Source organism: Lynx canadensis, chromosome D2 (genome assembly GCF_007474595.2).
Source record: "Lynx canadensis isolate LIC74 chromosome D2, mLynCan4.pri.v2, whole genome shotgun sequence".
Lineage (NCBI taxonomy): Eukaryota > Metazoa > Chordata > Mammalia > Carnivora > Felidae > Lynx > Lynx canadensis.
Window position 1 is genome coordinate 58,142,886 of NC_044313.2, and position 15,387 is coordinate 58,158,272.

General features: G+C 38.4%; 1 protein-coding gene across 1 annotated transcript in view; it reads right to left on the reverse strand.

Annotated features, from left to right (window-relative positions):
- MYPN (myopalladin) overlaps window positions 1–15,387 on the reverse strand; it is a 90,742-nt gene that overhangs the window by 33,834 nt on the left and 41,521 nt on the right. The window contains 5 exon segments of the mRNA XM_030335081.1: window positions 5,467–5,671; window positions 5,674–5,838; window positions 6,321–6,437; window positions 9,170–9,193; window positions 11,090–11,231. Of these exon segments, the coding sequence (XP_030190941.1) occupies window positions 5,467–5,671; window positions 5,674–5,838; window positions 6,321–6,437; window positions 9,170–9,193; window positions 11,090–11,231 (653 nt within the window).

Below are 15,387 nucleotides of genomic sequence, written 5' to 3' on the forward strand. Positions count from 1 at the left end.
AAAGGGGCAGGAAGGCATTTGGTATTGATTGATTCTTATTTTCTTTTTGTTCCCATTGAATAAAAACTAAGAACCAGATTTTCACTTTATTTACTAAAAAAAATTTTTTTTAACATTTATTTATTGTTGAGAGATGGAGCATGATCAGGAGAGGGGCAGATCCAAAGCGGGCTTGGAGCTCTGAGCTGTCAGTGCAGAGCCCAAGGTGGGTCTCGAACCCACGAGCTATGAGATCATGACCTGAGCTGAAGTCAGATGCTTAACCAACTTGGCCACCCAGGTTCCCCCAGCTTTTCACTTTAAATAAGACTTCCAATGGCATGTTAGCCTTTATCATTCAATTCAGTATATTGGGTTATAGAGGGCCACAAACCTTAAACATAATGATATGTGAGATACACTGTCAAATTGTTTTGATTATCTACGTTTTGGGAAGAATTCATTTGAGAATAATGTCTCTTTTTGTTTGAACGGGGTTTCTTTTTCTCATTTTATTTAAGGTCTTGTTTCAGAAGGGATTTAAAACAGCTATTTGGATTAGCTTATTCATTACATCAGGTGTCAATTCCATTATTCAATGAATGTTTATTGAATTTTCTGTGTTTACTTTGCTAGGCACTTTAGGAGATACAAATATGCCCAAGATAGTATGAGCTATTCAGGGCTCAAAAATCTTACTCTACATACATATAACGTAAATAACCACTGGTTATTTACAGATAACATGTGGAACTTATCTACTGCTTTAATAATGAAGGTACAAAGTTCAATGAAAGAATAAAGGAAGGGAAAATTAATTACAATGGCTACTAGTTCTAAAATCCTGAGTAACATCTCTAATTCAGAGTAACAACCTGTCGTAATTGCTATATGCTCAGCTGCTCTTTTGTTGTTGCTAATGAGGATTTCTGAAGTCAGGTTTATACCCAAGCTTTCTTTTATTAGCTTTCAAGCTGACATCAAGCTTTCTTGTACCCAAGCAGATCTATCAGCTCTCTTGGGTTACCTGTAAATATCTTCTCTTTGCCACAAAATAATTTAAACACAATGCTCAAGAATATGGTTTCTGCAGACAGACAGACTTAGGTCCTAATCCTGGCTCTGCCACTCATTATTTGTGTGGCTTTGGGGAGTTTCTACATTTTTTCTGACCCCGATTCCCTCATAAATAAAACAGGAATAAATAATATCTCAACATTGTTGTGAGAATTGATAAGCACCTAAAACATAGAAGTAACCAGTAAATGATGGCTATTCTTTAGTTTCTGAACTATATGTATCAATTTCAAGATTCGTAAGAATGAAGATTAGAGTTTCAGATTTGTAAGAATGCTTCGTGTTGTGGTTTCTGGGATACAAAAGAATTTCTTAGGGGTTTTGAACTGCTGAGATAAAGAGGCTTAATGACTAAACAACAACAACAACAAAAAACTTGGGATACTGTATCAAGTACTTTTGAAAGCAATTTTGGAAACAAAAATTTCAGGCAGTGTGTGCTGGACGGAGCTGGCTCTCGATTATTCTGGAGAGCAGATTGTGCACATCTCATTCCAATTCCCAGTTCAATGACCTTGCTTTAGCAGCCTGAAATAGAACATGGTGGGAGAGAATTGGCAAACGCTAGAAATCAGGGCTTTCCCGTCTTCATCCGTTGTTAAAACATTTGCCAGCACATCACTGATTAGGATAACTAATTCTGAGTAAATATGTCTCTGCAATTGGCTTTTAGCTGTGTTTTTACCAGTGGCAACCAAGCTGGGAGAATCACCAAGAGAATCACCAAGAGACAAACAAACCTCAATGATTTAGACACCATTGCTCAGAGGGTCAATCGGCCGGGGAAAAGATCCAGGCCTAGTTATTATTATCTTTTTAAATGTAGGTCAGTTGTTCTTATCTTAAACTTTAGTGAGCCTCAGAAGCCTCTGGAGGGCTTGTTGAAACACAGATTCTGCCCTCCGTGCCCCCACACCCAGCTTCTGATTCAAAGCTGGAGAGGGACCTGAGAGTCTGCATTTCTATCAAGCTCCCAGGTGATGCCAGTGCTGTGAATAGCAAGGCTCTAGGTGGTTCTTATATGAAACCGGGGCTGAGAACCACTGCTTTAAAAAAACACTTGTCTTCCAAACATAGGCTTTCCCAGTACATTCTGATATTTGTCTGACATTTTACTCACTTTAAATGTTAATTATTGTTGTTTCCTGAGTGTGGTGGGATGTGTGTATGGGGTGGGGTGGAATGATAAAAGGTTGTAACTCAGACTTTCCAACTTTGGGTCAGTAGTTTCCAAACTGGCTGAACATTAAAATAGTCTGTGGAGGTATTCTGATTTAGTCGGGATGGAAGGCATAAATATTTTTTAAAAGCTCCACATTTATGGGGCGCCTGGGTGGCTCAGTCGGTTGGGCGTCCGACTTCAGCTCAGGTCATGATCTCGCGGTCCGTGAGTTCCAGCCCCGCGTCGGGCTCTGGGCTGATGGCTCAGAGCCTGGAGCCTGCTTCCGATTCTGTGTCTCCCTCTCTCTCTGCCCCTCTCCCGTTCATGCTCTGTCTCTCTCTGTCTCAAAAATAAATAAACGTTAAAAAAAAATAAAAAAAAAAAAGCTCCACATTTTATCTAGAGTGTAGCCAGTATGAAGAATCACTGCTCTAGACAGTTTGAATTCAAGTTGAAAATTTCAAAGTCTGAGTTATTTAGGCTTTGAAGATACAGTGTTTAAAAATGACAGTTTCTCTTTATTTTCCAGTTTTAATATCTGTAGGAATTATGTCTATTTCCTGTATGACGGCAAATTGAAGGAACAAACAGAAAATTGTATCCTCAAGATTATTCAGAGAGTCGATACATTTTATTGCAAAACCTAAAAGATTAAAACCAAAGAAGTCAAAACCGGTAAGAAAATATTGTAGACACATAGATATAGAGAGGACTTGTGTGTGTGTGCATGTGCACATGAACATATATATTCATACCTCTGCGAATACAAGCGTCACACACAATTAAGAGAAAACTTAAGGAAGGCAAAAAAGATTAAAGAATCATATAGCTCTCAGGACTTGATTTATAGGGGTGTTACTACATAACTTAGTAGAAAAAATTATTATATTTATTGAAAGTCTCATGTGGCAGATACTGCTGACTGACTACTTAATTCTTCCCTTTGTAAAAGAGCTTGATTTTATTCAAGGAGGCATATATGCAGCCAAGGACTACACTTCCTAGTCTCTTTTCAGCTAGTACACCATGCAACTGAGTTCTGGCCAATGAAATGCAAGCACAAGATTTTGGGTAAGACCTAAGAAGGTTCCTGGAAAGAAGTTTGACATCAGGACTTCACCATTTGCCCTTCTTGCAGCTTGAAATCAGATGTGATGACTACACTATCAGCCACCCTGGACCATGAAGGGATCTGCAGAAGAAGCCAGTGCTAAAGGTGGCAGAGCAGAAGACAGGAGACTGGGTTATCAATGACTATGGAACCATTGTAACAGCCCTAGACTGTTCATCTAATTCCTTTATTTAAGAGAAAAACCCTCGGGGTGCCTGGGTGGCTCAGTCAGTTGAGCGTCTGACTTCAGCTCAGGTCATGATCTCGTGGTCTGTGAGTTAGAGCCCCATGTCAGGCTCTGTGATGACAGCTCGGAGCCTGGAGCCTGCTTCAGATTCTGTGTCTCCCTCTCTCTCTGCCCCCCCCGCTCATGCTCTGTCTCTCTCTCTCTTTCTGTCAAAAATAAATAAAACATTTTAAAAAATTAAAAAAAAATTTAAGAGGAAAAACCCTCATGTATGTAACCCACCATTTGTTTGGGGTTTCTGCAACATGAACCTACACCTAGTCCTAACTGACATACCTAATAGCCCCTGAACAGTCTCCGGGTAAGAGGAGATCCTACAAAAAAGGCAATCCCCAAGGAAATTGTTTTGGGTTACCTGTTCCCAAAACTCCCTTTTCTGAAAAATTCCCCCACTCCCCACCCTGCTGCCCTTCACAGTTCTGATTCCATCCATTTGACTCTTCTTTTCTCCAAACATAAATCCTTTGCACCTGATTAGGCTGGATCAGCTGGTATTTGGAATTGAACTGCTATGAACAATTTAATTAGCAGTAGAACTTGACATAAATTGTAGAATGGGACATGCCATGATGGGCCAGGTATGAATTGATGAGTCTCCAAAGAGAGGATTGGAGAGGATATGCAAAGAAGCCAGGAGGTGCTCAAGACAGAGAGTGAGTGGTGGACAGAGGCTTGGGTTATCCTTCTCCAGGCAGGGATTCTCCAAGCTGCCTTTTGTTTCCCATTCTTGCCTATTTCTCTACAATAACCCATTCCCTCTTTTTGTTTCAGTGGATTCCTATTTCCTGTGACCAGTAGAACTTTCAGGGGACAAAGACATTTTTGGATGTGATTTTCCAAGAGGCATGTTTCATAACATTTAATTTCATGCTCAGAATTTTGCCTTATGTGGTAGTGAGAAGAATATAAAACTAAACATGACCTGCTTCCAATGAACATCTTGTGTTTTGCACAGAGAAACTCATGAGGGGAGCACTGTTAGTATAAGTTTTAATGTTGACATTTAAAGGATTATGTAATTATAAATATAATTTTTATAATTTTGACGTGTGGATCAAACAGAACATAGGAGTAGTATCATGTTCTGTGTTGCTTTATAATGGAAGCATTAAACATTGCAGCATGGCTCCACTGGAGGCTCTCTCGGGGGTTAGGGCGACAGCGTAGTCAGTCCCCAATGGGAGTCTGAAGATCATGACTCCTCCATTCTTTCATCCCATTATATTTATACAAAACCTACTGTGGTCACTACAGCATATCCAGCCGTAGCAAAGAACAAGTACTAAATAGTTTTCCATAGTGACTACAAACGCTTTAGTGGAAGCAGAAATGGGAAAGGTAAGAATAAATTACAGACTATAAGGAATATTAGATGCAAGAAAGGGTTTATAAAACGAGTGTAGAAGTGCTTCAGCTGGAGCCCTCTACATTAGACAAACATCTTTATCAGCTAGTTTAGGGGTAACATTAGGTGACATTTCTCAAAGGTAGAAATTTTACAGTAAGGATGGTAGTGATAGTACACTAACATTGATGTAAGGATTTATGGTTTGCAAAGCATTTAAAGTGTATTTTCTCAGGGTGTCTGGGTGGCTCAGTCTGTTAAGCTGTCTCAGCTCAGGTCATGATCTCATGGCTGGTGGGTTAGAGCCCCGTTGGTCTCTGTGCTGACAGCCCAGAGCCTGGAGCCTGCTTCAGATTCTGTGTCCCTCTCTCTTTCTGCCCCTCCCCTGCTTGTGTTCTGTTCTCTCTCTCTCAGAAATAAATAAACATTAAAAAAAAAAGTGTATTTTCTCATTTCATAATTCCCTTTTCAGCACCATTATTTTTAAGGGCACATTCAGAGAAGCTCACAGGCACCCTGGGTCATCCATTCTACTTCTTACTTACAGTTTGGGTTTGGCCAGAACTGGAGGGGGTTCTTTGACTGGCGAAGAAGGCTCAGGGATTTTTGCTGCCTGTCCATTGAATCTCTCTGGGAAAGAATCAGGCCTTGTCTGGTTGGTGGTCACCACGCCACCCTCAGAAGATGCTTCACTTCCTTTGTCATCTTCAGGCAGGTTGAAGTGCACACGGAGCCCAATCCTCGAGCTGGACGGGGCTCATTATGGTTTACTAGAAACCCCTTCAAGTTTGGGTTTAGGGGGTGTTCCACAGAAGGAGGCTCTGGGTTGGGTGGGGATGGCTGTTGCTCAATAACAGCCAGGTTGGTGGTGGAGTTGGCTGGGTGAAGAGACCCATTATTTCTGAGGTCTTCATTTCCTGAAAGGACAACAACAGGACCTGAGCTGTTAGCCTCACTCAATAAGACTGAGATAAAATTATAACTGTGAGCTGGGGGCATGTGTCCAAACCAGATGAGTATGGTAATGGGAGAATGCTTGTCAAAAACAATGACCATAATCTGGGGCATTAAAAAATGGTGCAGATACAGGAAAAAACTAAACTAAAAATCTAAGTACCATTTTGGAAAGAATTTCAAAGTTTATATAACCAAGGAGATGTTTTCTTAGGGAACAGAATAGATAACAGTAGGATAATGGATAGTGGTGGTGGTCATAAGTGCAATAAGAAATTGAAAAAATTGGAAATTTTTTAAGAACATTTTCCTTGATAATTCAAATTTCTTTTAGGAGAACCAAGCTAGCTTCATAAGAAAACCAGTAAAGAAGGATAATGCAAACACTCCCTACTCATATTCAAAGTCATGGTCTAAATTGTTCTGGCATTTCAAGGGCCCTTACCTCTTACGTCGAGTTGTGCGATGCTTGACACTGTGCCATATTTGTTGCTCGCGGTACAGGTGAAGCACCCAGAGTCTTCTGCAAACACCTCAGCAATGACCAAAGTACAAATCTCCTCTAAATGCCAGTAAAACAGAATGGTTACTCACTCAATTATAGAAATGGAATTACAAAATTTACTGATATCAAGTGATCATTCTACAGAAGTCAATGTAAGAAGTAGATTCTATTAATTGTTTGAAAATAATTAGTCCAATTACTTGATTGAATTGACTGATGAGCAGGCTAAAGTGAACCAAAGGATGTAGAACAAAAAACTTCACATAGACTATTGGCAAGAGGATTTTATGATAATATGATATCTTAATATGTTGTCAATTCTCAGGTTATTTTCTATTTTTTGTCATCAGTCCAGATGACAAAAATAGAACTGAGAAACAATAAACTAAAAATTACAAGAACAAGTTAGGAGTTAAAGCAGAAGGAGATTTGTGTGAAGTAAAACAATTAATAAAACATTTTTAAATCTAGGACTCTCATCATGTCTGTGGGGAATTTTGCACTGAGGTAATTTTAAATGAAGACCACAACTTTGGACAAGAAATATTTTGTTGAGCTAATAGTAATTAGCTGATGAAGTAGTTTGAAATTCTGGGTGAAAGAAGAGCAAAATGCATTTTTTCCCTTTGCAATGCTATGGCAATTCTTATGGATTACTTTAATATGCAGCATGGACCCCCTTTGAATAACTACAAAAGTGATTCCCACAATGAACCATGTGATTATAGCCTAAAATTATTATGGTTAGATAATCCTTGACAGCTAATGAAGAGAGGTATAAGATGGTAGCATAAACCATCAATTACCACTTAGTAGACCTGACACTGAAAACAAAACTAACAAAAGCATGGTTGTATTAGGAGGGACAGGAGGTCACAGCAGACAGTGTTGAGTACCTGCTCCATAGCTCTTCATCTTCCTCCTGACTAATAGAATTCTGGCTTTGTCCACCCTCTTTGAAGTGGTCACGTGCTTCAGGGCAACTTGGCCTCTGCCAGTCTCAGGTGGTGAATCATGATTGGTCATGCTAAGCCAGTCATATTAACTCTATCCTTGCTAAGTGATATCATGCACCACACAATTACAGTCAGTAAAACAGGAAGAAAATCTCTTGGTGAGTTTATAGGAAAGTTTTCCTGCTCTTTAAAGAGAACAAAAGAGAGCATTGTTCCCTATTTTTGCCTGTGCAGTGGGTCATCTGCATGCAATACCCAAAAACTGTGGCAGCTGTCTTGGGTAGATGAGTAAAACAAGGCTAAACCTGAAGCTAGTGGAATGGGAAATGGGCCCTGATGGCCTTAGAGATGCTAAATCATCCAATCTCAAGACTGCTATTTCTCAGGGCACCTTGCTATGTGAGAAAATACATTTTTCTTAATGCTTAAGCCACTTTTAGTTAGGCAAAGTTTAGTTTTGGTGTCTCTCTGTCCTTTTTCTGAGTCCTCGGCCTATGCTTTCTTCTCTCTGTTCCCCTTCCCAAACATTTATACTCTCAGCTTTCAGGGATCACTTTCAGTAAATGATCTGATAAATTTATTCACACTACACCGTATGTGCCTGACAAAACAAAGTATTTTGTGTCCAAAGGGTATTTGCATATATAAGATGGACAAGAGGTCTCTGGCTATGAAATTTAGACCATGGATCTGGGAAAGGCGGGACTTGTTTTGGGAAGGGACCCTTTTGGGGTGACTCTGAAATGATTTTGTGTATGAGATTGCCTAGTGGAAAAGTCTGCTCCACTCTGAATGAAAGTGTCAAAACCTGAAATATTTTCTTTTATCTATCTATCTATCTATCTATCTATCTAAGAGAGAGATTGGGGATGTGTGCAACGGGCAGAGAGAAAGGAAAAGAGAGAATCTTAAACAGGCTCCATGCCCAGCACAGAGTCCAGCTTGGGGCTCCATCTCATGAACCCTGAGATCATGACCTGAGCTGAAATCAAGAGTCAGACACTTAACCAACTGAGCCAACCAGATGTCCTAAAAACATGGCATATTTTCAAGGGGAAAAATACCACTTCAGTACAAGCAATGCAACAGTAAGGCTGCTCTGGTCTTTGCTATGTATCCCCAAGGACCTACTGTAGGGCTGTGCAACATGGATGTTCAATGTCTACTTCTGGAATACCTTTCATTCATTTTTCACAAGAGAGAACTATAATAATAAAATCCCAAACCATCATTCTTACCCAGGGGTACAAATACAATCTAATTTTCCAGGGTAATTACAGAGAAGACTTTCAGATATTTCTGCTGTGGTTTGTGAGTAACTTGTGTTTTCTAGAAGTAAAACTTCACCTACTGTCACTCCCATGTCATTTTGGTATCTTCCCAACCAAATCTAATAACATCATGAATAGGTTGCTTCTGCAAATTTCAAAATCTGGTGGGTGAGTTTTGAGCCACATAAGCTGTGAAGTTGGAATTGATCTAGCGTCATGGAAATTGCTCTGCCCAGTTTCGGGAGGTCACGTGTAGGAGCCAAAGAGGGAAAATATTCCCAAGAAACATCCCTCAATAACTAAGAACTAACTGCATTCATATTCAGTATTGGATATAAACTTCAAATTTGCATATGCTCCCCTCCTTTCCTTCTCCTTCAGTAATAGCTAGAGTTGGTTGGAATCTTTTTTCTAAAACCTTATTTTTCATTTTTTTCTCGACACCGGTGTAACCAATGTTTTATTATTTATATAATATATATAAAATCACTGATTTATGAGTATATATTTATATGTATGTAAAACCACAGATCATACGCTAACAAATTAAAATGATCTTTACCTGGTTCTGCCATGGATCGCGGTTCTAAAAGAAAAGAAAAATGAAAAGATTCTAAGCATTTATTTTACTAAGAGTCTATATTTTCATCAGAAGCTTCCTATAGAACTTCAGTCTCTTGTATATTCATGAGTGATCTGATAAGGTTAATTTGTAAATGTGAAAGTACAATGACCTAAGCACCAATGACCTCCACAGGGCCAGGGCAGCTGTCACAGCAGGGCCACAAGAGAGCTGCTAACAACATGATGTTGCTGTATTTTGGGACACACCTGGTTTTCACTTGGGACACATAAAGCCATAGGTGAGGAGAAGTTACTGAGTTAGGGTTTTAGGAATGACTTGCTTTTATTGGTACCCATTCAGCCTCATCTGAAACACAAGTTTCAAATTTGTGAAGACTGAGAGCTCATTCTTGGCTTTGGGTTCTCACATCCTAATGAAACATAGACTGTACCTCCTGCTCTAAGGTTTCTAATATTAAGAGCCTCAGGATAAATAACAAGAGGGCAGGGTCTTTGTCTTAGAATTCTTTGACATTCCTGAAAGTGCCAGCATGGTACTGAATACCATGGTGTTTAATTACAGGTATTCAGTAACAGTTGTTAAACTTAGTTATGACCTTCTACACTGATACAACTATTCAAGTTTTTTTTTCTCAGTTTAAATGGTATTCAGATTATATTATCGTTGTTGCTACTGCTGTTAAACCTGACAGCAGTTTGATTCATACATCAGTGATAGGCAGAAACAAATTAACAGAAAAGCAAATAAATTTCAGTGTATTTTGTGACCGAAATGGGTCAAGGTGAAAGCACTACATGATAAGAAAAAGAAGAACTAACCACTTGAATATATAAATAATTCTTACTATAAAAAAGAACGGAACTTCAATATGAAAATAAGCAAAGGATATAACAGGTAATTTAAAAATAAAGAAATATAAAGACCCAATAAACATGAGAAAAAGTTCCACTCCACATCGAATTAGTGAAGTATAGATTAAAACAATTGTTCCCATTTTGGGCCTATAAAATTAGTGAATATCAAAAAAATGTTTAATATCCATTGTTAGTGAAGGCATGAGACAAATGGCATTCCCGTATAGTGCTGGTTGTATAGAATAAATACGGCTTGGACAACACATGTCCCAGTACATTTGGGATAGGCCTGTTTTATTCCTGGAATCTGTGTGTAACTAAGAGCAGTATCTTTCACTTTTTTTTTTAATTAAAGATCTTATTTTTAAGTTATTTCTACACCCAGTGTGGGGCTCGAACTCACAACCCTGAGATTAAGAGTTGCATGCTCCACTGACTAAGCCAGGTGCCCCTCTTTCACTTTCAAGGTGTCCCAGACTGGACGATCTATTATGTGATTATCCTCAATTTAGTTCAAACTTTTGGCATGGCATTTTGGCAATATACATTGAAAGCCTAAAAGAGGTGAATTTATACTAGCAATTCTAGTTCTCTTTATTCTATAGATACTCACAAATATTTTCTGTTACATGCATTTAAGTAGTCTATAAAATTAAAATTTTTTGAACAACCTAAATGTTCAACAGGAGATTAAATAATATAAATTGATTGTACTGATTTATTTTATTTATTTTTGTACTGACTTGTTTTTAAAAGAAAGTATATTTATTAACATGAAAAGATGTTCATGAAATGTTGAGTAAAAAATCAATTTACAAAAAAGTATGATTTTTTCATTTTTAAAAAACATATGCATGGAGAAATTTGGGGGGAATATACAACAAAATATTAATTGGGTTTAGTTCAGAGGATTATGATTACAAGTAATTTTTCTTTTATCCTTTACTTATATTCCAATTAATTGTTAAGAAGTTATAGAAATAAATGAACACAATAAATTCATTAAAATTATCTGAAAAATAATTTGAAAGTATCAACTTACTTTTCTGTAAAATTCTAAAATCTGGAGAATCTTCTATTAAGGTCCCTTCTCTATACCACTCAACTTTAGGAGATGGAGCTCCTTTGACTCTGCATTCAAAGACAACCAGCTGACCTTCAGAGGCTGATAAATTTTGTAACATCTATAATGAAAAGAATATTGTTAAAACCAAAGAGTATACATTTTTGGAATCTAGTTCCAGTGCTGAATTTTAGAAAAAGATACTGTCGCCTTCACATTTGGTTTTTCTCCAAATCTTCTACATCTCCAGCAGCTCCAATTCTGTGGATATTCATTGAGTCTATTTTGGAAGATAGAATCAATCAACTGAGCCCATATGAAGCTTTGCCCTTATTATTCTCTTCCTTTTCCTCTCTGTTGTTGTACCAGACAACTTTATTAAATACTAAGTGAAACATTTTGAGGGTTTGCAAAAATGCTGATTTTTGGTAAAATACCTCTGTTCTTAAATGCCCAAGTGGAGTTTGTTTTCCAGAAATAATGACAATTTAAGAAATCTGCAGGAATATCTTATTAGGTGCAGTCAGCATGGTGGTAATGTATTTTTCCACACAAAAATGTCACTGCTCATGAGGTGGGACATCTCTGTAGCTCAAGTAACTGACTCTATTTGCCTGGCTTTGCCTTGTTTACATACTGTAGTCCCGGAAATTGTCTTTCATTTTGTTATCTTGTTTTCCTTATGTGTTCTTTACAGTACAGTTTCAACGATCTATTGAGGGATATAAACAATGACAATCTCTTTAAAATCATAGTCACAAGTGGAGTCTTATGTCATAATAAAATATGTTGTAATTTTGTGAAGGCATTGTTAAATGCTTTTCCACACATCCATGAAAAAGGTTTACAAAACTACTTTGAATGATAACATATCAATATATTCTATAATAGACTCTCTGGGAGAATGGAACTCACATTTTCCACTCATAACCAGTCTTTCAGTTGTGATTTGTGAGCTTAAAGTCACACATTCATTTGTGTAGCTGGTACTTCATTTGATTATGAAATTCTTTGGCATGTGTAGCATATTTTTGTTTCTAATGTTAGCCCAAACATTATAAGCATGGAAAGGTTATGATTAACTTCCTCCACAAGCTCTATTAGTAACAAATGCTGCAAGGCTTTCTATTATTACATTTTGGGGGTCTGTATTAAGGAAATACTGGCTCCTGCATCAGAGAAGGGGAAAGCTGGTGTTTTATTTATTTATTTTTGTTTTTGTCATTCACTATTATAAATATTCTGTGATTATTTGTAGCTATTTTATGTAAAATTTATGATATTTTGTACATGACGTGGTCCCATCATATTTGTGACATTTGTCTAAGGAATCTAGGGGTGGGGATAACCACACAACTTTAGCTATATGTAGTAGATGACTTTTACCTTAAAGGTGTGTAAGTTGATATTTTGAAAGCCAGGGGGCGCTGTAGATCAACATTAGTGTTTTGTTCTTTATTCAAGATGAGATTTGCACAGAGGGGTCTCTGAATTAATGAGGAACTATTTGATTAAAAAAAAAAACTCCTCATTATTCTTTGTATACCCTCAACAATATCTTCTAGTGACAAGAAAGAAATATTCTTAATAAGCAGGGAACATCAAGGAGTCTTGGGTGCTCCTGGCAAGCTGGCGGATATGCTCTCGACCCTGACATCTGAGCAAATTCTGTGCTAACGTGGCAGCTTTGAGGCTTATTGAAAACTTTAATGGCAGTTGGATATCTCCATGGGATTCATATAAAATAGAGTTTCATTTCTTGAGACAAACAAATTAGAAAACCAAACCAAGAAAAAAAAGGTGGTGGTGGCAGAAGGGACTGAATAAATAAATGGCATCCCGTTTTTTTTTTTTTAATGTTTATTTATTTTTGAGACAGAGAGTGTGATCGGGGGAGGGGCAGAAAGAGAAGGAAACAGAGGATCCCAAGCGGGCTCTGCACTGACAATAGCGAACCCGATGCAGGGCTCAAATACACAAACTGTGAGATCATGACCTGAGCCCAAGTTGGAAGCTCAACGGACTGAGCCACCCGGGAGACCCAAAATATGGCATACTTTTTAAATGAAAGTAAGAAGAATGTTCTTACATGGCTTGCAGTTCAGTTCAGATACATCAGGCAATTCTCAATCAGTAGAGATTACACCAAAGCCCTGCTTGCAAAAGGATAGCCTTGAGAAAATACGTTGCTCACAATTGAGGCCAACATTAATTGGCTGTAATTATTCACCTGACATTGAAGGTCAAGACTTGTGTTCTATTTAAGAGGCCAGCCAAGATACCCTAGATACTACAGTGTATGTAATATGCCTGTTAAGTGTCTGTGATATGAGATGGAACCTCATTACAGCTGATACATCATCAATACTCAGTAAGAGAAGTGCCAAGGGTCATCTTACAAGTCACTTAGAAGAAGTTGTTGAAAGTCATAGTTTGAAGGATGATGATAGTTATTATTGATGAAAACTGTGCTTTTCTACAAAAATATCATGAGAAGGAACTGATTCATATCAGGGTCCAAACCAGTTACACCATTTGAACATCGTGCAGATGGTGCCATGTTTAACACAGGAGTAAGTCTTAGGCTATTACTAATGGCAAAATGTCTACAGGCCTGATCATATTCATCGTGACTTCACCGAAGATAAATAAGACAAATGAGACATTCCCTAACTAGCAAAGATTAAGTTAGTCTTAACTAGGAATTATGGATTTGGACTAAAGTCACTAGAACTAAGGGTCTATAACCTCCTGAGGTAAACAGTATTCAAAGTGCAAATCTGTCTTGTGTGTCATCACCATACTGATCATCTTGGAAGACATTCTTTGTAGGGTGACTTGACAAATCAGAACCTCGAGAAGCATTTCTTCCACAGTCATTTGATACTGGATCCCCCCTCCCCCCCATTCCTCCTAAAGATACTCGGAAGCCACAATGCAATGAAAACAATAATTGCTTATTTAGCGGAAATAGAAATTATTCACTACAGAATAAATATTACCATGTGACTGCTTTGTACCTAGCACTGTACCAGGTGCTTTAAATGTGAGTCGAGAGGACATAGTTTCTGCTTAGTAGATTTATACCCACAAATATAATACACAGACATCCTTAAGAAAGGACATCTCCCTTATTGGTGAAAAGATATCAGTGATAAGGTTCATGCTGTCATTTTATTCCTTTTTTAATCCAGTTGATATTTGTGCACCTTGGGAGAGAGAAGTTGCAAGTGAATGTGTATAGTGCTTTTAGGCTGGATTTGGATCAAAGGAGTTTTTATGGATAAAGATTTGACTGAGGACACTTTTACCCCTTGATTGGCACAGGTGCCCAGAGCAACAGTTGAGTCAGAAAAGTTCCTGGAATTGTTGGGCTTGGGGAGGGGGGGGTGGCCCATGTAATCTTCTGAAACCAGATTACATGGTTCGGATCCAGCCACTGGCTCAGTTATTTCAGGGTTTTCCTGCTTCTGCTATTATATAATGAAGTGCTCTTCTTCAAATTCTCACTTCCCCTGCCCCTTTGCACTCTTCAAATTACTGCTGAAGCAGCTGGAGCCAGGGCTGCTGCAGCCTTGAAAGCCTGCCAGGGCAGCTGCTGTTGAGTGTGAGCAACACAGCAGTAAGATTCTAATTTGATCATCTACCTCCCTTCGCACTCAAGAAGTGTGAACGGTTCTCTCCCCCATATATAGAGTGGTTTTGATACTGTATAGAAGATGGAGGGTAGTCTAGCTCCATAAAATATTTTAAAATATAGATATCTCCTAGGAGTAGAGCAGTGAACTAGCATAGGGGAACCCCAGTCTCCTCTACCACTGTTTGCTGGGCAACCCTCCTTTTCATTTTAACCTTCTTTAAAAAGAAACTAATACCAGTACTTCCCTATCACAAAAGGAGGCACAAAGAGTTAAATAAAACTCCTCTCTCTAATTTTTGTTTTTTAGTGGCTTCTTTCCATTACTGGCAAAGAAGTGCTGTTGTTGGGTGGTATAGAAAAATGAATCCTAGGGGCTGGAAAGCCAGAAGTCACTAAGAAGTAAATAGAGCAGGAATAACCCAAACAAATATGCATATGATCGGCTATCATGATGCAGTGCCATGTGATTACCATCATCAGTGGCTGACTCAGAAATTTTCTGACACTGGCAATGACTATGACCTCAATTCTGCCCTCACTGGTGGAAACTAACGCAAGCACACTGTTGCTGATAAGTCTCTCTGGAATCTGAGCCACAGCCTATCCTTGTGCCCTACGTCTAAACAATCCCGATGCC